This window comes from Aotus nancymaae, unplaced genomic scaffold, assembly GCF_030222135.1.
Source record: "Aotus nancymaae isolate 86718 unplaced genomic scaffold, 86718_ANA_hifiasm-v0.15.2.pri h1tg000049l, whole genome shotgun sequence".
Classification (NCBI taxonomy): domain Eukaryota; kingdom Metazoa; phylum Chordata; class Mammalia; order Primates; family Aotidae; genus Aotus; species Aotus nancymaae.
Window position 1 is genome coordinate 15386206 of NW_026988463.1, and position 21594 is coordinate 15407799.

The following is a 21594-nucleotide window of genomic DNA, read 5'->3' on the forward strand; positions in this document are numbered from 1 at the left end:
TCAGGCAAAACACACAACCTCTTCTGTGTGAGGAGGAAAATTCTGCCTGCTCCATTACACCCCAGTGTTTTAACAACGTCCAGGGAAAGCCTTTGTGAAAAGAGCAACTCTGTGCCACTGCAGCATCTTTGTTACTGACAGCAGAAGGGGCTACTGCACTCGTAATTTTGTTTGTGCAAACTGATTTAATGTGTTAAAAAGGAACCTATTTTCTCGGGTCCCAAGGCTCAGCAATAACAATAACAACAACAGCAACAAAATGCCAAGAGCAGCTAACCTCTGCTGCATGTTTTACATGGGTTAGGCATTGTTCTGGGCACTCAGGTGAATGAACTCATTTTATGTCACAAGAGCCTAATGAGGTATGTGCCATTTTCATCCCATCTTTGTTTTTCGGTTGTGGTACACATAACCAAACCTACCATCTGAACCATTTTTAAGAGTACAGTTCAGTTGTTAAGTCCACTCACATTGTTGAACATCACCCATTTCTTACATGAGTAAACTGAGATCCAATGAGGTAAACTAAATGGGTCAAGGCTACCTAACAAGTTTCACGAGGATGGGGAAGGCTGGGACTTGGGCCCACACTCTCTGGCTTGTGCTGGGTTCTTTCATTCTGCTGCTTCTCACCTGGGCAAATACTCTACTGCTGGAAAAAGAAACTCCACTGTGAATGAACAGAAAAAACAATGAAAAAAAAGGACGCTGGAACTGATCATGGACACCCCAGTGTGGCAAGATTTGGTGAGTTCGATCTTTTGTGTTTTCCCGTCTTTTCTGACTGTTCTGTGCTAAATGTGCTTGACTTATACTAAGAGGCTGGGAGATGAGGCTGGAGAGCTCTATCCTGCGTATGGGGCCAGGCCCGTGTCAGTAAGCACACAGGGTGTGTGGCCAAGCCACTTGCTTTGCCACTGCCACTGGCATACACCTGCCTGTGCTGTGCTGCTGGCGAGGCTGCCCTGCTGTGGGCCTACCTGAGCCTACAGAACATTCTAGGGAGCGGCCCAGGTCAAATCGCAGATTGGATATGGGGTTTTGTTCTCTCCCCACACCTCCTGCACAGGCTTCTCTCTTAGCAAGCAGGAAGTGTTCCCTGCCATCTGACACACTCTTATGACCAGAAGGCTCCTGGGCATACAGTTGCTTTGGCAGTCTGAGCTAGGTGATGACCCAGAAGAGTGAAGCAACACTCAGTTCTTTGGAACTCTCTTCTTTCCCTCCCTCCACCTCCCAGAAAAGTGTCTGGGCAAGACAGCTGGCCCTGCCTGCTGTGTCCATATTTAGCAAGAGAGGGCTCCCCATAGCAAGCGCTACTGTGTCTACTGGGAAAGTGTCTTTGGGGGGCATGTTGTGTGTGGGGAGAGAACTTGCAGGCCCAGATCCAAAAACATGGTTCCTTCCCTGGCTGTGAGCACCCAACTCCAGATTCCCTGAGGCTCTCTCTCTTCACAGCTGCTCTGGAGCCCTGAAAGAGGCTTGGCAAACAGGAGACCCCTTAGACTCAGCTCAGGGCTGATGTTTTAGTGGGATCTGTTCCCCACACCCCCGCCTCACCACTTGAAGGCTGATCTCTTAGAGACAATTGCCAGAAAGCTTTGAAAGGGGCTCAAATCCTGCTGCTTTTGTTCAGGCAGGATTTTGAAGTCGTTTTTCTGCTTTTTGTTCATGCATACCAGGGACAAACTTGCAGAGGCGAGCCCTGCACTGCTAGCCTGGTTTGGAAGTGGTGGTCTCAGAACAGAGTATTTTTCTGAATTGCTGCTTTGCAGTACACTGGAATTGGGTCTTGGGGAGTGAGGACGTGGGTCTATGCTAGGGTGGATTATGGAAGAGGGGAGTGGGGCATTCTGTCTGGACCAGGGGCATCCCTTGAGGCCCCTCTCTAAGGAGGGCCTATCCTCCTGATCTCCGACACTCTAACCCAGGCAGAGCTGCCACATGAAATAGCACAGTCATTACAGGTTGAGCAATCCAAATCTGAATATCCAAAATCCAAAACTTTTTGACTGCCAACATCACACTCAAAGGAACTGCCCATGGGAGCACTCATGGTCCTTCTGAGACCTATTGGGAAGCTCAGATAAGAATAATGCATAAAGTGCTTAGCCGCTCAATTCAGATTTTTAGATTAGTGAAGCTGAATCAGTAAGTATAATGCAAATATTCCAAAAGCCCCCCAAATCCAAAATTCAAATGACTCATGGTCCCAAGCATCTTGGATAAGGACTATTCAACCTGCACCAGTGCCAGCCTTGAAGCAAATGGGATTTAGAGGTGGGAAGTGGAGACGCGGATCTTAGCCTGTCTCGTGTGAGCTCTGCAGTCTCGGTCTGAGCCTCAGTTTCCTATCTGTGAGGCAGGGCAAGTGATATCAGCTTCCAGGATGGTTGGGAGGATAGAATTCATGCATATAAAGTGCCGACATGGTTAATTCTTCCAAACTATAGCTCACACTTTCAGAAACAGATATGAATTTTTCTGTCTAAAATATGCTTAGAATTGGAGCTGAGGACGTAATTTTGCCTGATAACAGTGAGGCCTCATGCAGCTGCTGTTAGGTCTTTATTTCTAAAAAAAAAAAAAAAATCAGAAAAAGGGAATTCACGTCAGCTGTGAATTTAAAAGTTGGTTCAACATGGTGGTGGGACTCAAGGTCTGACGCTGTGGGGAGGGTATTTGGTGTGACCTTGGGCAGGCTGCTTTCTGACCTGCAGAAAGGGAAAATGGTAACACCTTCCTTCTGAGTGCTGTTGGGAAGCTTAAATAAGAATAATGCATAAAGTGCTTAGCTCAATAAATTCTGCTTTAAAGTTCCTGTAACTCATGAACCCGCCTGAGAGACCCACCTGCCTGAGTCTCTAAGCAGTGAGCTGAAAGCTGGGAAAGGGTTAATGCCTGGCTAGAGAAGCTGGAGGAAGCCCCAGGTCCTCCTTGCCGGTGTGACTCCAGAAAGGTTATTTTTTGCCTTGGGGAGCTGCAAGGAGAGAATTGGCTCCAGTTTTATAATCAGAAACAAGAAAAGTAACAGGCCTAAAAAATTAGTTTCTGGGAAAGGCCACCATGAGATGACATTAGCACCTAGAACATTATCCTCAGGGGAGAAGTCTGAACTGATGTCTATGAATGAAACATTGATTTTCTTTTTTCCTTTCTGGATGGTGGTCGGAGGCTTCGCGGTCAACTCAGCTGGCTCATAGCACACTATCATCTCTGCATTCTTCCTAAGTTACTCAGCTGCCAAGGGCTGCCTTTGGAACCAGTGAGGCTTTCCCACAGAACTATTAAAGTGCTTTGTGTCATGTAACTGACCTTGTCAGCGCCATTGTTAAAGATAACACCTGTGAAAAGCAAGGCATGGCCCAGGTACTCAGGAAAGTTAAATGTCTTTTTTTTTGAGATGGAGGTTCACTCTGTTGCCCCGGTATTGAGATTGTGCAATGGCACGATCTCAGCTCACTGCAACTTCCACCTCCCGGGTTCCAGTGATTCTCCTGCCTCAGTCTCCCAAGTGGCTGGGACTACAGGTGCCTGCCACCACGCCTGGCTGATTTTTGTACTTCTAGTAGAGATGAGCTTTCGCCTTACTGGTCAGGCTGGTGTCAAACTCCTGACCTCAAAGTCAGGTAATACAGAGGTATTAAATGTCTACCACAAGACAGCTGGAGCCCAAAGCCCAGTAGGAAGCTGGGAAAGGAAGTGAGTAAAGCCCAGCTTAGTGCTACGCAATGAAGTCCAACTTGCCAGCTCACACCCAAGCCCCCACCAGTTGGCACTGGGTACCAGACCTGAGTAAGACAGAAATGCCCCAGCCTTAGGGTTTTACAGTCTGCTGGGAAAACAGGACTGAACAATTCATCCAGCCCCGTCCTCTGTCCCCCAGCCTCCCATCCACCAATCCATCCGTCCACCCAGACATCAGTATCTACTGAGCAACTACTTCATAGGCACCAATCAGTACTGTCAAGGACAAGACAAACGAGGTCCCCGCAACCCTGTACCCACCCCTTGGCCAAGTGCCTTCCATTCTAGTACAGGAGAGTGGCAGCGAACAAGAAATACAAGAAGCAATTTCAGCTAAAGCTAAGGACTATGAAGACCATGGAAAACGGTCTGGCAACTCCTCAGAAAGTTAGATTATCACATGACCTACTTTCTACTCCTAGGTCTATACCAGAAAGAACTGAAAACAGGTGTTCAAACAAAAGCTTATGCACAAATGTTCACAGCAGCACCCTTCACAATAGCCAAAAGGCAGGCACAGCTCAGATGTGCACTGATGGATGAATGGGGAAACAAAACAAGGTCTATCCCTATAATGCATATTATTCAGCTAAAAGAAGGATAGATGCACCTTGAAAACATGACGCAAACTGAAAGAAGCCAGGCATGAAAGGCCACGGATTGTTTGACTTATATGAAATATCCAGACTAGGGAAATCTACAGAGAGAGAGAGAGAGCAGATTTGTGGGTGCCAGGGGCTGTGGGGAGGGAGGATAGGGGATGACTGCTTAATGGCTATGGAGTTTTCTTTTGCGGGGATGGAAATGTTTTGGAACTAGAGGAGGGAATGATGGCACAGTATTGTGAAGGTGCTAAATGCCACTGGATTGTTCACTTTCAAACGGTTAGTTTTATGTTAAGTAAATTTCACCTCAATTAAAAAAAAAACAAAACCCAGCTGCCATGCAGAGAACTGGCGTGGCCTGGGCACTCAGGGAGGGCCCCTTTTTGAGGTATCGTAGCAGAGCCCTGAATGCTGAGAAGGAAGCAGTCATGCAGAGGTCTCCAGGTGGAGGGAAGCATGAAGACAGAGGCCCTGAGATGGGACATGCTTGGCCCTGGTGGGCACAGATAGCCAGCCAGTGAGGCTGAAGGGCTGGGTCATCTGCAGAGAGCTGAGGGGAGCGAGGGCTGGGAGTTGATCCCAGAAGGGGGCAGGGGCCAGACTGCATGGGACCATGAGCCACAGAGAGGGGCTGGTGACAGGAGGGACTGGCAGGTTTTAAGCAGGAGAGAGAGCAGCAGAAGATGCAGAGCAGTCCCTGTCCTGGAGTTAACAGACTAGTGGGGAGCAGGTGATGGTAAATCAGGCGGAGACAGGTCACTTTTTTGTCACATCACTAAGCCCTCATCTGCAAGGGCCAGGAGATGTCAACCTGCCTGGCTGCTCTTCTGGGTTGTGTTTTCTGCCAGCCCTTCCCACACCCCCGACCCAGCAGGGGAACACCTGTAAGCAGCTCCAGTTCCCTGTGGCCTCCTGAAGCAGCCTCTGGGCCAGAAGGAGCCCAGGAGTGAGAAGCAAAGCTGCTCTGGGAAGCCACAGCCCCTGATACCCCTGAGTCATTTCTGGGGAACAGCCTCTACTCTGGGGTCTGCTGGTCCACTTGGAGTTTATGGAAAGGGTGGCCTTACAGCAAGTTTTGGACACCCTGCCCATCGGGGCAGTCTATCTATCTCTAGAAGCAGCTGTTACGATGGGCCAGGTCCACGAGGCACTAGCCACAGCAGCGTGGCGCCTTGAAGCCACAGGGAGCTCAGGCCAGAGTCTAGACCTGGCCATGCCTGGCCACCCCCACATACCAGCCACCACTGACCCCCCTCCTTAGCCAGGCCCATGCACAATCCTGTGTGAAGCTGAACATTCTGTGAGGGTGAGAGCCATCAACATAAAATTGGCCAATAAATAGAATTTGCGATCTTTTTTCTAAGTTAAATGGAAGAAGAAAAATACACCAAAGTGGCTAGTCACCTATTAGCCCTGATTTATACACTACTTTAATATCTCCTCCAAGGAAATGAAAGGCATATTTTCATCAAATATAATCGTTTATAGCTTCTAAAGGGGAGACAAACTGCTCTATGACAATTACCTGGGCCCGCAGATAAAATCGGAAAATGTATCCTAATAAAACATACTTGTCTGGCAGCCACCCCGGGGCATGCAGCCAGGGTTGTTTTCTTCCTTGTGAATTATTCCCCAGGCAGAAGGAAGGACTCCACACGGTGTGGCCTATGGGGAGGGACACCACTGTGGAGGGTGGGAAGGCATCATGCCCCAGCACCCACAGGCCCTCAATAGCAGTGGTGGGATGTCACACTATCAGAGGCCAACCTGAGCTGGGCTTCTGATGACCGAATCCCCTTCCAATGCCCAGCTCCCACTCTGGCACTGCTCTTTGGCTTCTGTAAAACTCTGAGTAGGGAGGGTGGTGAAATTCAGTTGATATGCAACCAACCTAAATCTGTCACTTGGGTACACAGTCCCTGGACACACATCTTGCTCACTTGCTGACAGAAATTTAGCCGAGGGATGCTGCTTAAGGTCTTCTGGGGTCTCAGTTCTTTTGTGTTCCCTTGTCAAAGTGCCATGGACTAAACCACCAAGTGTCTAGGGCCCCAGAGGGACTTACCTTGTCTGGCCAGTGTTCAGAGAAGGGAGAAGGCCTTTGATGGGCTCTCTTCCAAGGCTGAGCAGAGAACAAGTGCAGGCTCTTTCTTCATTCAACAAACACTGAGTAAGAGCACAGAGCTAGTAGGCGCTGAGATACAGGGGTAAACAGCATAGTCTTTCTCCCCTGCAGAGAGGGTTCCCAAGCAGGCAACTCTCTCTGCAGGGGAGAAAGACTATGACCAGGCACACAAAAGCATCAGCCAGGTAAAGAACCTCAGCGCTGTGGATAAAAGGAACCAGGCCAATGCGATGGAGGGAGGGGGCAACCCTAACCCTAGCCAGGGGCTGATCCGAAAAGGCCTCTGAAGAGGCGGCATATAGACTAAGCTTAAGCCGTTAGTGGGAGGCAGCTACACCAACATCTGGGGACAGACATCCAGTGCAAGGGCCTGAGGCAGGGAAGGCCGTGGTGATATACAGGAGTGGATCTCAAAGTGTGGTCTGGAAATCCCTGTTTTCATAAAAATACTAAGACATTTTTTCTTTTATGTTCATTTTCCCAGGAGTGTACTGAGGAGTTTTCCAGAAGCCACAGAATGCATGCTATCACAACAGACAGGAAACAGAAGCAAAGAGGAGAATCCAGATGTTTTCTATTAAGCCATGGATTAAAGAGATTTGCAGAAATGCACACAATCGATTTTTGTGTGTGTTTTAGAAAACAGAGTTATTGTTTATAGGAAACTCAGTTATGCATATATACAATAGATTTATTCAATAAATATATATTAAAAGCATTTCTTAGTTTTAATTTCTAATGTCATAAATATAAATACAATCTATCTAAATGAAAGCTCTTTAAGTTCTGTAGTACTTTTTAAGCGCAGAAACAAACACGTGGTGCTGAGGCTAAAACTGTGAGAAATGCTCGCTTAGAGGAGCAGCAGGGGCTGGCAAGGCTGGGGTGAGCTTGGGGTAGAGGGAACTTCATCCGAGAGGCTGGTTGGTTGGAGCCAGCTCTCACGGCCATCACCCAAGATCAGAAGGAGAGATGTGGATTTTGTTCTAAGTGCAACAGGAAACTACCAGAAAGCTGGAGGCAGGGGTATGACATAATCTGATTTAAGTACTAAAAGGATCCCATTGGCTGAATAGAAGCTGGGGATCCTGAGGAGGCTTCTGTTGCAATCTTGGGAGATGTGGGAGGGGAGATCTCAGATTTCAGTATTTTCTAGAGGCCAAGCAGGCTGGTGGGTGTGGGAGTGGGGTGAAAAGATTTAAGAATGATTCCAAGGTGCTGAGTGGCTGCTGCTGTGGGGGACCCTGACTACTGAGATCGGGTGGGGGCAGCTTATGCTCCCGCCATGCCACAGCTCAGGGATTCCAACTTGCTCTTCAGGCCACGGCTCTGGTGCCAAGCCAAGGCGGGAAGACAGTGAGGCCTTTCTCTTTGTGGGGGTGGGGATAAATAAGACTGTCTCCATCCCACCCCTCACACCTGAGTGGCACTTCCAGGGACAGGCAGGGGAGACACAGCCAAGGGCTGGATGCCGCCTTCAGCAGCCGCCTTTGACTTTCTGTTGTCCCAGTTGGCACAGCCCCACACTTGCTGACCCTGGGACCAGCAACAGGACATGGGGCATCCCAGCTGTGCCAACTGCCCCGCCAGTCAGGCCCAGGTTCTGGAGCCAGGCCATACTCCCAGCACTTGATGATCTTCCCCCTCCACTGGAAGGCCACGCAGGGTGGACGAGGTAAGCAATAAGTCATCCTAAAGCATTCTGCAAACAGAGAAATGATCATGGAGATGCTGAAGAACACGCCACTTGGCTCTATTTATTTACTTACACTCTACCTTGTTCAAAAGGGATCGAAGCAGAAATAAGGCCTGTGCTTTTCTCCTTAATCAGTAAGTCCCAAAACTGAAAGATGCCTCCATGACCCTAAAGAAGTCATTTCTTACCAGGTCAATTTGTACTTAGTTAACTGAGACTCAGTCGTACTTTATATTTACTTAGCAATCATGGCTACAGAACACGAAGCAACCTGTAGAATTTTTACACAAAGAATCCTCCAGACCCAAGACAGGCAGGCAGAATCATCTCACACTTCATAGCTGAAAACAGAGGCGGTGCCACAATCAGTCTCTCAGCCTAAGATTGTTTTTTTTTCTTTTTCAGACAAGGTCTCACTGTTGCCCAGGCTGGAGTACAGTGGTACAATCACAGCTCACTGCAGCCTCAACCTCCTGGGCTCAAGTGACCCTCCCACCTCAGCCTCACGAGTGTAGCTGAGACCAAAGGCGCGCCCCACTACACCCGGCAAGTATACTAGAGGCAAGGTCTCACTATGTTGCCCAGGCCGGTCTGGAACTCCTGGGCTCAAGCTACCTATCTACCTTAGCCTCCCGAAGTGCTGGGATTACAGGCATGAGCCACCATGCCCAGACCTAAGACTGGTTTTAAGAAAGAAATCCGTCACAAGCTGTGGGTGGCAAAGTGAATTTGTATACCGTTTTCTAGAGTTCATGTTGGGAATACGTATACCAAGATTAAAAACCTTCCCCTTTGGCAAATTCACTGCTAGGAATTTATCACGCAGACATGCCAGATTTGCGCAATTACACAAAGACACCCTGAGGATGCTCACTGTGAGAGCAAGACACTGGAAATCACCCAAATACGAAACAGCAAAAAAGACTTTTTTGCCCATCCATATGACAAGATACCATATAACAGTTAAGAAGAATTAGGTTGATTTATACGTGTTAACGTGTAACACTCTCCATTACAGAAGAAGAGGCAAGGTGCGGCATCAGACACATGGTATATACCCCATGTGTAACAAACAAACAACATAAGCATGACGTACAAAGAAATATCTCTGGAAAGACAGGCAAGAAACTGTTAACAACGGTTACTTCTGAAGCAAAGTAGACTTACTTTTCACTTGATCATGTCCTACCTGGATTTAAAAAAATCATATGCCTACAGCATATACATATAAAAACTGAATTCGTTCAATCAAATAATGAAACTAAAATAAATCACGTGGGGGAACCAGGACTCAGATTTTGGGCAGGTTCAGATGGCTGCATACTGCTCTTAAATCAGTAACTACTTTTGAAAACATTTCACAACACTTGCAACTTAAGTTTGAAGCCCTACACAGGGAGGGGTTACATTGTGAGGGAGAGCTTGGCCAGTGTTCTCAAGTTTTGCAGTCAAAAGAAAGGTTCTCTTCCTATGGATGGGGGTGCATAGAGATTGACTTAAAGCAGACATGTCAGAACAGGAAGGGGAGAACTCGGTCTTTTGGAGAAGTGGTCCTTTCCACTCTGACAAATCAGTAATGAACTTTCCGTTCAAGTTTCTGTTTTGGAAGGAGGGGAGGAGGAGGGTGAGAGATGAGCTTTGGGGAAAGAGGGAGGAGGTGCCCTCACATGGAAGGGGTGGACAGCTGACCTGCTGGGCAGCAGGGCCTTCTTCTGAAGTCTCACTTCTTCAGGGGGTTGTAACAGGAACCAAACTCACTATCTCTTTCTAGTCATCTTACATGGAGAAGGAAATTACTCTCCCACAACCTCATCACTAATCATTTAAATGTTTCCAAGAAATTTCCAAGAAACTTCTTAGTCAATTCTGAGAAGTTCTTCCACATACCCAAAAAAATCTCTGGAAAACCAAACCAAACACCAAAGGGAAAGCCAAAATTTATTTTTGGGGCTGTGTTTCATCTCAAGCTGAGCTTCGATAAATTCTAAGAAGCTGGTGCTGCTAGCCGACTGGGCTTCTGAGAGAGGAAGGGCCATTCACACAGGCTCCATCGAGAGAAAGCCCTTGAATGCCCACCATGAGGAACCAGCTGCAGTGCAGGGTGGGGGGCTGGCTCACCTGGCACCTTGTCCACAGACGCAAACACGGAGCGTTGCACGGTGGGGTCACTGCTGCCCCGGCGCCCCTGGTCGTAGAAGCGGAAAGGCAGGTGCTGAGTGGAGCTGGAGGAGCCGAGTCCAAACCCCAGGACTTCAGTGGTGGGCTGGATTGGGAGGTCCAGGAGGGCTACGGTCAAACAACAGCATGGTTTACTCTCAGCACGCGGGACAGAGTGGGTGGTGAGAATTTCGGTGGGGGGGACATTGTAGTGGCTGTGGCCCTGCTAGGCACATCACTTGGGAGACGCCAAGCAGGCGGCAGGCAGCCTTGAGCTGGGGAGTCCAACGCAACATCAAAGATCCCACTGAGGCTCAAGGCACAGCAAATGCCAAGTGAGAGCTTCAGGCCTTCAGGTGGAGACCAAGGAGAAAGGGGTTCAAGCCCGGGCTCCTGGAGTAGAATGGATGCTAGGTCCATTTCCACTTTGGATTCTCAACTTCCATGCGTAAAGGACCCTGACGAAGGCTGTTTCAGATCCCAAGCGAGTGGAGCCGAGTTTGCCCAGAGAGTTCACACACATATGTGTGTACGTATATCTGCACATGCGGAGCAGCACGTGAAAATATGTATGTGCATGTATGTGTATAACTATGAGTGGGTGTTTATCTGTCTCAGCCGCTATCCTCCCTTCCATAAACAAATCTCCCAATATATCCATTCAGGGGTGCTTTTTAAAATCAATTTAAGAAATACCCAAGGCTTTAGTTCTAACATCCACTTTACAGCATAATTCTCAATTTTCAAATGAAATATTTGGTCTTCATGCCAGCTGTGAGAAATTGTTTTACATGAAAAAAAAAAAAAAAAAACCTCTCTGAAAATAAATCTTAAAAGAAAGGGCTGAATGATTTAAGTCACTTTGCACATTACAAAATGCTTCAGTAATGATTTTGTAGGCCAAGTTTCAGCTAAGTGAGAAATGAGATGGGGATGACGACGTGGGATGCTGGCCTGCACAAATCATCACAGTAAATCATTGCATCTGTAACTGGCCCTCCGAGGGATTATTATTTTTTATTTGATATAGGGTCTCACTCTGTCACCTCGGCTGGAGTGCAGTGGTGCAATCATGGCTCACTGCAACCTCCACCTCCCAGGCTCAAGTGATCCTCCTGCCTTAGCCTCCCAAATAGCTGGGACTACAGGCATGTGCCACCACACCTGGCTCATTTTTGTATTTTTTGTAGAGATGGGATCTTGCCATGTTTCCCAGGCTGGTCTCAAACTCCTGAGTGCAGGTGAGTCACCTGCCCTGGCATCCTAAAGTGCTGAGATACAGGCATGAACCACCATGCCTGGCCAAGGGCTTATTTTAAGTTATCCCTTGAGAAAGCACCTCCACATCCCCAGGTAGGCCTAAAATCCTCTCAAAAGCCACTCCGATGACCACTGGTGTCTGAACTGAATGGCACTGGGTATCTTGAGAAAGACTTTATAATTTTAGGAGTTGACAGAATGCCTTCCTTGAAAAGCCGAGGAGAAAGCCTTGCCTTCCTGCCCAATGAATGCATCTCCCTCATCTTTGTTTCTAAGAAATCTTGGCCTTCCTGACACTGGGTAGTGTTAGACTTCCTCAGAAATTCACCGCAATCCCCGTGAAATGTAAAATGACTTCCTTCCAAGGGTTCCAGCCTTTCACCAAGCAGGGCTACCTCTTTTAAGAATTGGGAAGCAGGAGGAGGAAGGGGTAAGTTTTCTAGTAGGAAGTTCTGCCTGTGGGTTCTGCCTGCATGACTTTGGGCAAGTCCCTGAGCCTCAGTTTCCTTCTCCGTAAAATGGGCAGAGCAGTCCCTACAGATCTCGAGTTGTTTCAAGGACCAGAGGTGGTAGAGGAATGTTAAAGCACTTTGTTAACATAAGCTTGAGAATTTCAGTGTGAAGGGCTGAGAAGAGTGGTCCCACAGTGACGTCTACTTGTTCCTGGCCTCCTGCTGCTAGGGAGGGCTCCCTTTCTCTTCCATGAAGCCCTAGAAATTCACCAGAAACCAAACACCCAGGAAATGGGACATTTCTCGTATTCATATAAAACAATTTCTGAATCATAGGTGTCTTCTTCTATGCTATGGGGGTTCTCAAGGTCTGTGTGAGAACCACAAACATCCCTGCCCCACCAAGTGCCCAGAGAACACTCCACCAGGGCCTGGCCACTCACCAGCTATCCTCTGCATCTTCATGCGCCTCGCCTGGATGCGGCCTTTGGCCAGGCGCTGCTTGGCAATGATGCAGCGGATATGGTCAGAGAAGATGAAGGTGGCCTGGAGGATGGGGAAGGGCTTGGAATGGGGGCTGGATGCAGGCTTGTGGATAGTGATATTCAGTGCACGGCTGTCATCCTCCACTCCAGTCACTTGCATGTCCTGCAAAGTGAGAAGCAAAAGAAAGGGGTTTGTTGGGTTTGGGAGGAGGGTGGCTAGAAGCTGTGGCATCTAGAAAGAGGTCTCCAAATTCAACTCTGCTTTTGATATAAGATAATCAGCCTCTCAAGTCCAACAGAGTCAAGGATGGGCACAAGGCAGACCAGGCCCAGTGGGAGAAGACAGTGTGGGAGGCAGAGAGTACCCCAAAGGAGAGGATGTGAGTGGTGGTGGCTGGTGCCTGTTTCCAAGAGGACTTGGGTCAGCTCATGAATAAGAGGGTACCACAAGCTTCTTCAAGAGGCTACAGGTAACACGACAGGCAAACTCTTACTTCTGAGGAGCCAGAAATAATGAACCAAAATTCCTATCACCATCTGGCATGATCTTAGACATAATCACTCAGCTACTCATCAATTTCTTCCTTATTTCTTCTAAGAATGGGACATCATTGGCAGCCATTTGCACATCTTTGAGAAATTTCTGGTCCCAAAAGAGAAAAGCTAATCCTGAGAAAGTGACAGGGGCTGGGCACGGTGGTTCACTCCTCTAACTCCAGCACTTTGGGAGGCTGAGGCGGGTGGATCACTTGAGGCCAGGAGTTCGAGACCAGCCTGGCCAATATGGTGAAACCCCGTCTCTACTAAAAATAGAAACAGGCATGGTGGTGTGTACCTGTAATCCCAGCTACTTGGGAGAGTAAGGCAGGAGAATCGCTTGAACCTGGGAGGCGGAGGTTGCAGTGAGCTGAGATCGTGCCATTGTACTCCAGCCGGGTGACAAAGTGAGACTCTGTCTCAAAAAAAAAAAAAAAAAAAAAAGAAAAGAAAAAAGAGAAAGGGATAGGAAAAGTCATCAAGCAGAGATGTGAAGGAAGCTGTGTTTCGAAGGTGGAGAAGAAACAAACATGCAGCAAAATATAATAAAGACAAACCCAGTCTAAAACCTCAGAATGAACTCTTCATAGAGAATCTGCTCCCATCAAGGTTTGAGGTGATCTGATATAAAAGCCTGAGAGGGGATGAACACAAAAGTCAGAAATGTTAAAAGAGGCGGGGACAATGTTGGAAAAGGCTCACAGAGGAAGATGGTTATGGTTCTCAGGCATTACATTTGGCACGGGCTCTCTGGAGATAACACCCCATCAAAACTCGGCAGTAAGGATTAGATGAGGTATTCTGCATTTAAAGCAGGGAGAGTGGTAGAGTAAAGAGCTGACAAATAGTAGCTATTGGAAGATGGCCAAAAAAAAAAGGTTTATGTGGCTTTCATTGTCTGATGGAAGACATGTATTAATTCTTCAGGGGAGGAAAACACTTTCCTGACACTAAATTCTAAAGAAAATTAATCATAAGTCTAGATAAAGCCTAGACAGATAAGCATAAGTCACTTAATGGACAATGTCTTACATGGAGTGCTTTTTTTAAATGAAAGGTTTTTCTATAGTTGTTTCTCACATCACACTTTGTAAAAGACGATTTTACAATAGCAAGATCCTGAAGAGGAGGAGGTTGGGGAAGAGGCTGTAACAGCAGCTTCAAGTACGTGGGTGGTTCTCGCAGAGAGCGGAACACAGACAGCAGGTCAGGCTGTGGCAAGGCAGAGGTGGGGGCCTCAGTAAGGCCCTTCCAGAAACCAGGGCTGGCTGGCAAAGAAATGGACTGCCTTGAAGCAGGGCAAAGCTCAAGTCTGAAGTGTCAGCTGGACATCCAGAGACAAGGGGTATGGCAGAGGGGTGACCTGGGAGGCTGCTTTCAGCTCTTCTGATTCTTTGCTTTATGCACCCAATGAGCTGACACTAGTCATCCATCACATGGACAAACTTTTTTTTTTTTTTGAGACTCACTCTGCTGCCCAGGCTGGAGTGCAGTGGTACAATCTCAGCTCACTGCAACCTTTGCCTCCCGAGTTCAAGAGATTCTCATGCCTCAGCCTCCTAAGTAGCTGGGATTATAGGCTCCTGCTACCAAGTCTGGTTGATTTTTGCATTTTTAGTAGAGAAGGGGTTTCACCATGTTAGCTAGGCTGGTCTCGAACTCCTGACCTCAAGTGATCCACCTGCCTCGGCCTCCCAGTGTTGGGATTATAGACAGGAGTCACCACTCCCAGCCCACAATGGCAAACATTAAAAACAAAAAACAAAACAAAACAAAAAACCCAAACACAAGCCCCAGTGTGGTGCCTGGCAAGTCAGAGCCTAGCTCTGCTGCAGTGACGCTGAGCAGATGGGAATTCTCAAAAATACCAGTGGCAACCATCACTTTAGAGTGGTATTTGGCAGTGTCTATTAACACTTAAAGTTAGTACACCTCAGCTTCTTGGTATCAGCCTAGGGAAATCTTACCCAAGTGCCTAAAGAAGTAAGAGTGATTCCGTTCATGGCAGCACCTTCTGGAAAGGCAGAAAACTGGAAACAGCCGACAGGGCATGGGCTAAATATGGCTTGTTATAGTCGCACAGCAGTGAAAAAGAATACCAGGAGGTCTGGGTGTATGAATGTGGCTGGCTTTCCAAGACATACTACTGATGATATTAAATGAAAAAAGCAAAGTTCAGAACACATTCAAAGTGGCATCGTAAAAAACATACATATACACTCTCAAGTATATGCATCTCATTTTAAAAAATAGTACACATAGTTACCTTTATATATGCATTTGGCAGAAAAACAGATCTGGAAAGGTCACACTGATAAAGATTATCTGTTGTGGAGGGGAGGTGTAAGAATTGAGGGTTTTGGTCAAAGAGGACTTTATTTTCATCTGTGCATATGTGTGATATTTTAGCTTTTTTTGGGTGACAATGTGTTCACATATACCTCGTATATCACTAGAAATTAATGATAAAGATGATTGTGTGTGTGTGTGTGTGTGTGTGTGTGTCCAACTGAGAAGAGACTCCAGAGCTCCTGGCCATCTTACCTGCAGAAGGCCTGCAAACTTGACCACTCCCCAGCCAAGTCTGGACACGTCAGGCTCCACCAAGCTCATCTGGTAAATATCCACAGCCAGGAATCGCTGGACCATGCCGCCATCCTTGGTGATCACCGTGCACGCAATCAAGTCGCTGTTATCTGGGAGGAAGAAGGTAGGAAGAGGATGAGGCACAGTCTGGCTGCCCAGGCTGATGGAGACACCACAGCTGACTCTCATTCCACCACGAGCAGAGCTCAGTGGTCACAGCCCAGGCCAAGAGTTACACAGACCTAGGTCTGAGTCTCTTCTCTGCCAGTTATGCTGGGAAAGTTTCTTTGCCTCTCTGGACCTCAAGATCCCTCATCTGGGTAACAAAGATAATGCCCACTCCCCCAAACTGCTACTAGTTAGGACTAATGTACATAAATCATCTGTCCAATGTGTACTGCATGTTAGGTGCTCAAACTGTAGCTTAAAAACAACTAGCATGGCTGAGTGTGGTGGCTCACGCCTGTAATCCCAGCACTTCGGGAGGCCAAGGCAGGTGGATCACTTGAGGTCAGAAGTTCGAGACCAGACTGGCCAACATGATGAAACCCCGTCTCTACTGAAAAGACAAAAAATTAGCTGAGTGTGGTGGCACGCACCTATAATCCCACCTACTTGGGAGGCTGAAACAGGAGAATTGCCTGAACCTGGGAGGTGCAGGTTTCAGTGAACTGAGATCATGCCACTGTACTCCAGCCTGGGCAACAAGAGCAAAACTCTGTCTCAAAACAAAACAACACAACAACAACAACAAAATCAGCAACCCAAGAAAGACACTGAAGATGACACAAACAAATGGAGAACCATCCAACGTTCATGGATCAGAAGAAACAATATCGTTAAAGCGACCATACTATCCAAGGCAATCTACAGATTCAATGCAATTCCTATCAAAAAAAATCATTCTTCACTGTATTAGAAAAAAAATCCTAAAATTCATATGGTGCTAAAAAAGAGCCCAAATAGCCAAAGCAAACCTGAGCAAAAAGAGCAAAGCTAGGTCAGGTTTAGTGGCTCACACGTGTAATTCCAGCACTTTGGGAGGCCGAGGTGGGAGGATTGCTTGAGCTGAGGAGTTGGAGACTAGCCTGGGCAACATGGCAAAACGCCATCTCTACAAAAAATACAAAAACTCAGCTGAGTGTCGTGGTGCATACCTGTAGTCTAAGCTATTCAAGAGGCTCAGCTGGGAGGATGGCTTGAGCCCAGAGGGGTTCAAGGCTGCAATGAGCTGTGATCATCCCACTGCACTCTAGCCTGGGTGACAGAGACCTTGTCTCAAAACAAACAAAAAAGAGCAAAGCTGGAGGCATCATACTGACTGACTTCAAATTACAAGGCTGTAGTAAACAAAACAGCATGGTACTGGTATAAAAATAGACATAAAGGCTGGGCACTATGGCGCATGCCTATAATCCCAGCACTTTGCGGGAAGATCACTTGAGGTCAGGAGTTATAAGACCAGTTTGGCCAACATGGTGAAATACTGTTTCTATCAAAAAATATAAAAATTAGCTGAGCGTGGTGGCGTGTGCCTGTAGTCCCAGCTACTCGGGAGGTTGAGGTGAAGAATCACTTGAACCCGAGAGGCAGAAGTTGCAGTGAGCCAAGATCGCCCCACAGTACGTCGGCCTGGGTGACAGAATGAGACTGTCTCAACAGCAAAAACAAAGACACACAGACCAATGGAACAGAACAGAGAACCCGAAATAGAGCCACATATTTCCAGTTAAGTGATCTTCAACAAAACTGCTAAGAACAGACACTGGGGAAAGAACACCGTTTTCAATAAATGGTGCTGGGAAAATTGGATAGTCACATGCAGAAGAGTGAAACTGGACTCCTGTCTCTCACTGTATACAAAAATCAACGCAAGATGGATTAAAGACTTAAATGTAAGGCCCAGAACTATAAAAATCCTAGAAGAAAATCCTGGGAAAACTTTTCTGGACATTGGTCTATGCAAGAATGCATGACTGACTAAGACCTCAAAAGCACAGGCAACAAAGTCAAAAATAGACAAATGGAACTTACTTAAACCAAGAACCTCAGTAACATTTCAGTGCTTCTGTATAGACTAATAGTGGTTTACAGTTGTGATGGTTAAACCAAGTTCACTGAATTAAGTAAAGACAGTAAAGCAAGAGTCCCCTGACCCGTTACAGCATCACCAAGCCCTCAACTCAGGGTGTGACAGTTTAGAGCCAAGTCCTGCACTGGATGTTGTATGTGGATGTGCATTGGATGTGTATGGCACTTGGCCCTTCAGAACCAGTTTTCCCATTTGTAAAATGAGAATCACGTCCCTTATCTTGAATTGGCTGGTGTGGTAAATGAGAAAAGGCAGGAAAAGCATGGGTCTTATGCGTGGGTGTCCTCTGCATATGCTAGGTTCCTTCTCTTGAAAACTGTCCCCAGCTGGATGCGGTGGGTTGTGCCTATAATCCCAACACTTTGGGAGGCCAAGGTGGGAGGACTGCTTGAGCCCAGGAGTTCAAGACCACCCTGGGCAACATAGTGAGACCCTCTCCCTACAAAAAGCAGAAAAAAATAAGCCTCCCAGATACTTGGGAGGCTTATGCGGGAGGATCACTTGCGCCCAAGAGGGAGAGGTTGCAGTGAGCCATGATTGTATCACTGCGCTCTAGGTAACAGAGTGAGACCCTGTCTTAAAAAAAAAAAAAAAAGAAAAGAAAAGAAAAAAAGCTATCCCCAAATTCAATATCTAATTTAATGCCTATCCTTGACTTGGAAATCACCACAGTAACACAGGACAATTAAATCTAAGGTCTATTGGTGTATGTGACCCTCTGCCACTTAGGTTTTAAATGAGAGTGCTCAGTCTGGAAACAACCTAAATGTCCTCAAACAGGAGAACTATTTGAGTATAATTTTTTTCCCACCAGATGCAAAATTATATGCCCAGTTAAAAACTGTTTAACCAAACTGTGGACAGTGGCTACCCATGAGGTGTGAAGTGAGAATTGGAGGTGGGAGTGTGTGTGGGGGAGAAGTATTAAGGGGAGAACTTTCATTTTTGTTCTATGTCCCACTCTACTGTTTAAAATTACTTTAAAATGAGAAAGTATTCAAGACATACTTTTGAAACACATAGAATAAGCCCAAGTTAAAAATCATTTTACAAGTAATTGCAATGACTGTGGAAAACATTATAATTTTAAATGAAGGAGGATAAAAATGTTATTACCATGAGTTTGACATGTTTAGAAAAAAGTCTCCCTACAAAGAAATACTAGTACAGAGAAAATGTGCCAAAACATGAACACAAGTCTCTGATAAGTAGAGGGTAGGCGATACATTTTGTTGTTTCTTCACAGTTTTATTAAAGTCTAATTTATATACCATGAAGTTCACCTATTTTAAGTATACAGTTTGAGTTTTAGTAATTTTTTCTTTGAGCATAGTATCCAATAGTTATTCAACCCTTGCCATCCCCCTGCCTTTAGCAGTCCCAGTGTCTATCACCCCCATCTTTACATCCATGAGTATCCAATGTTTAGCTCTCACTTGTAAGTGAGAACACGTGGTGTTTGGTTTTCTCCTCCTGCATTAATTTGCTTATGCTGCCAGCTGCATCTGTGTTGCCTGCAAAGGACGTGAGTTTGTTCTTTTTTATGGCTGTGTGGTATTCCATAGTGTAAATGCTTCATCCACTCCACCACTGATGGGCACCTGGGTTGACTCCATGAGTTTGCTATTTTGGATAGTGCTGAATTTTAGGACCATTCACAGCTATTCATGGCTACATCCCAGTTGTGGAATACTTCCACCACCCTGGTAAGTGCTGCTGGGAGCACTTTAACCAGATATTTGGCTCAACTTTATTCTGGGAGGAGAAAGGTAAGACAGACGGTATCAATTCTGGCCGAAACACAGGATAACAAACTTGGGCTCATGCATTCTCCAAGGATTTCTCCCCTTTACTTTTTTAGTTTTCATCCTGATCTAAAAGCATAGGTAAATCTTGCCTTTCTCGGGCAACCCCCAGCAAGGTATGCCTCAGTTCAATCCTCTGACAGTGTAACTTGTCTGAGATTCTGGTACCGTGTGGATATTGGCCAGCTGGTCCCCTCGGTCTTTAAAGGACTCAAGTTTCCCTCTATTCTCTCTAGCATACAACCCCCAAGGTCAGCCAGGTACCCTCAGAGTAAATCTGGCACTTTGTATTGTACCTTTTTTTTTTTTTTTTTGAGACAGAGTCTCACTCTGTTGCCCATACTGGAGTGCAGTGGCGCAATCTCAGCTCACTGCAACCTGTGCCTCCTGGGTTCAAGTGATTCTCCTAACTCAGCTTCCCTAGTAGCTAGGATTACAGGCACGTGCCACCACGCCTGTCTAATTTTTTCATTTTTAGTAGAGACAGGGTTTCACCATGTTGGCCAGGCTGGTCTCGAACTCCTGGCCTCAAGTGTTCTGTCTGCCTCGGCTTCCCAAAGTGCTGGGATTACAGGTATGAGCTATAATGTCTGACCCATTTGTATTTTCTTATTATCTACAGCAAGAATCTTCTTTCCAATTCCCAGCAGTCCAGCCAGGTATTTGAAAATATTTTTTTAAAAATATATTTTAGGGCTTGGCATGGTGGCTCACGTCTGTAATCTTAGCACTGTGGGAAGTCGAGGTGGGAGGATTACTTGAGCCCAAGAGTTCCAGGACAACATAGTGAGATTCTTTCTCTAAAAAAAAATTAAAATAAAATATGTATGTTTTAATATATTATAAAATGTGTAATATTAACATAAAATGTACAATAACATGTTTATCTTATGCTGAATTTTTAGTTTCATACTGGATGATCCTCTAGGTGACTAGTCTTCTGTATTTTCAAAAATGGAAGTCATCATATTCATTCTTATAAACAATTTCTTTGTGGTAGGTAGAGTTTGTTTTCTTTACTCAATACTTAAAACAGGCTGGAGGCGGTGGCTCATGCCTGTAATCCCAGCACTTCTGAGGGCCGAGATGGGCGGGTCACTTGAGCCCAGGAGTTCCAGACCAGCCTGTGCAACAAGGCAAACCCCATCTCTACTAAAAGTAGAAAAATTAGCTAGGTATAGTGGTATGTGCCTATAGTCCCAGGTACTCAGGAGGCTGAGGTGGGAGGATCACTTTAGCCCAGGGAGGTTGAGGCTATAGTGAGCCATGATCACACCACTGCACTCCAGTCTGGGTGACAGAGTGAGCCCTGTTTCAAAACAAACAAACAAAACTTAAAACATTTCCTCAATGCGAATCTTTTAAAAAATTCTCTTTAAAAATAGAATAAAAACAATAAACACGTTCTTTCCTTTCTTTCTCTTTCTGTCCTCCTTCCCCCTCCTCTCCTTTCCCTTTTCCCGCTCTACACAGGACAACTTGACAACCTTCTGTTTTCACATTCACAAAAGAAGTTCATCTGAGAGTCTGATCTGGGAAAACGGACACAGTCACACGTGTCAGCATCAGTGGGGTTTGTCCCAGGCAGTGCAACTCCCTCATTAAGCCTGCCTGAGGGGCTTCAGCGGAAGACGGACCTGCCACCTCCACCACAAAGAACAAAAAAGGAAGGATAAAACCCCAGAACGGAACAGCTTTCAGAAATGTAACTGAGACATCAAAGCTCTGTGAGAACACAGTGAGAGATTTCTTAAGAAAACTAAAATGCGGCCGCACCAGTGAGACAGGAAGGATCCCAGGGAGGGAGCCTCTCACTTTTCAGAGGCTGTGGGGCAGTTAAGGAGAAATGAAGTGGCTTCTACGGATTACAAGCGAATGCCATCCGCAAGGGAGACCAAGGAAATGCTGGTTTGGGGTGACTCCTTTGTGGGCCCATCAGGTATTGTTTCAGAGAACTCCTGTACCCTGCCCCAGCCTTTGGCTGCTCCACACACTGGCTGTGGAACCCTAGGAGACACAGGCTGGTCACCTTGGGATTGCCATGGGG

General features: G+C 46.5%; 1 protein-coding gene across 5 annotated transcripts in view; it reads right to left on the reverse strand.

Annotated features, from left to right (window-relative positions):
• CLEC16A (C-type lectin domain containing 16A) overlaps nt 1-21594 on the reverse strand; it is a 236214-nt gene that overhangs the window by 44341 nt on the left and 170279 nt on the right. For 4 of the 5 annotated variants that reach the window (XM_021668004.2, XM_012453201.3, XM_064362502.1 and 1 more), the window contains exons 19-21: nt 15609-15760; nt 12486-12690; nt 10292-10459 (exon numbers count right to left, since the gene is read on the reverse strand). In XM_021668004.2, the coding sequence (XP_021523679.2) occupies nt 10292-10459; nt 12486-12690; nt 15609-15760 (525 nt within the window). Of the gene's footprint in view, nt 1-10157; nt 10460-12485; nt 12691-15608; nt 15761-21594 lie in introns of those variants that run through there. The other variant, XM_012453204.3, reaches the window with a different exon arrangement.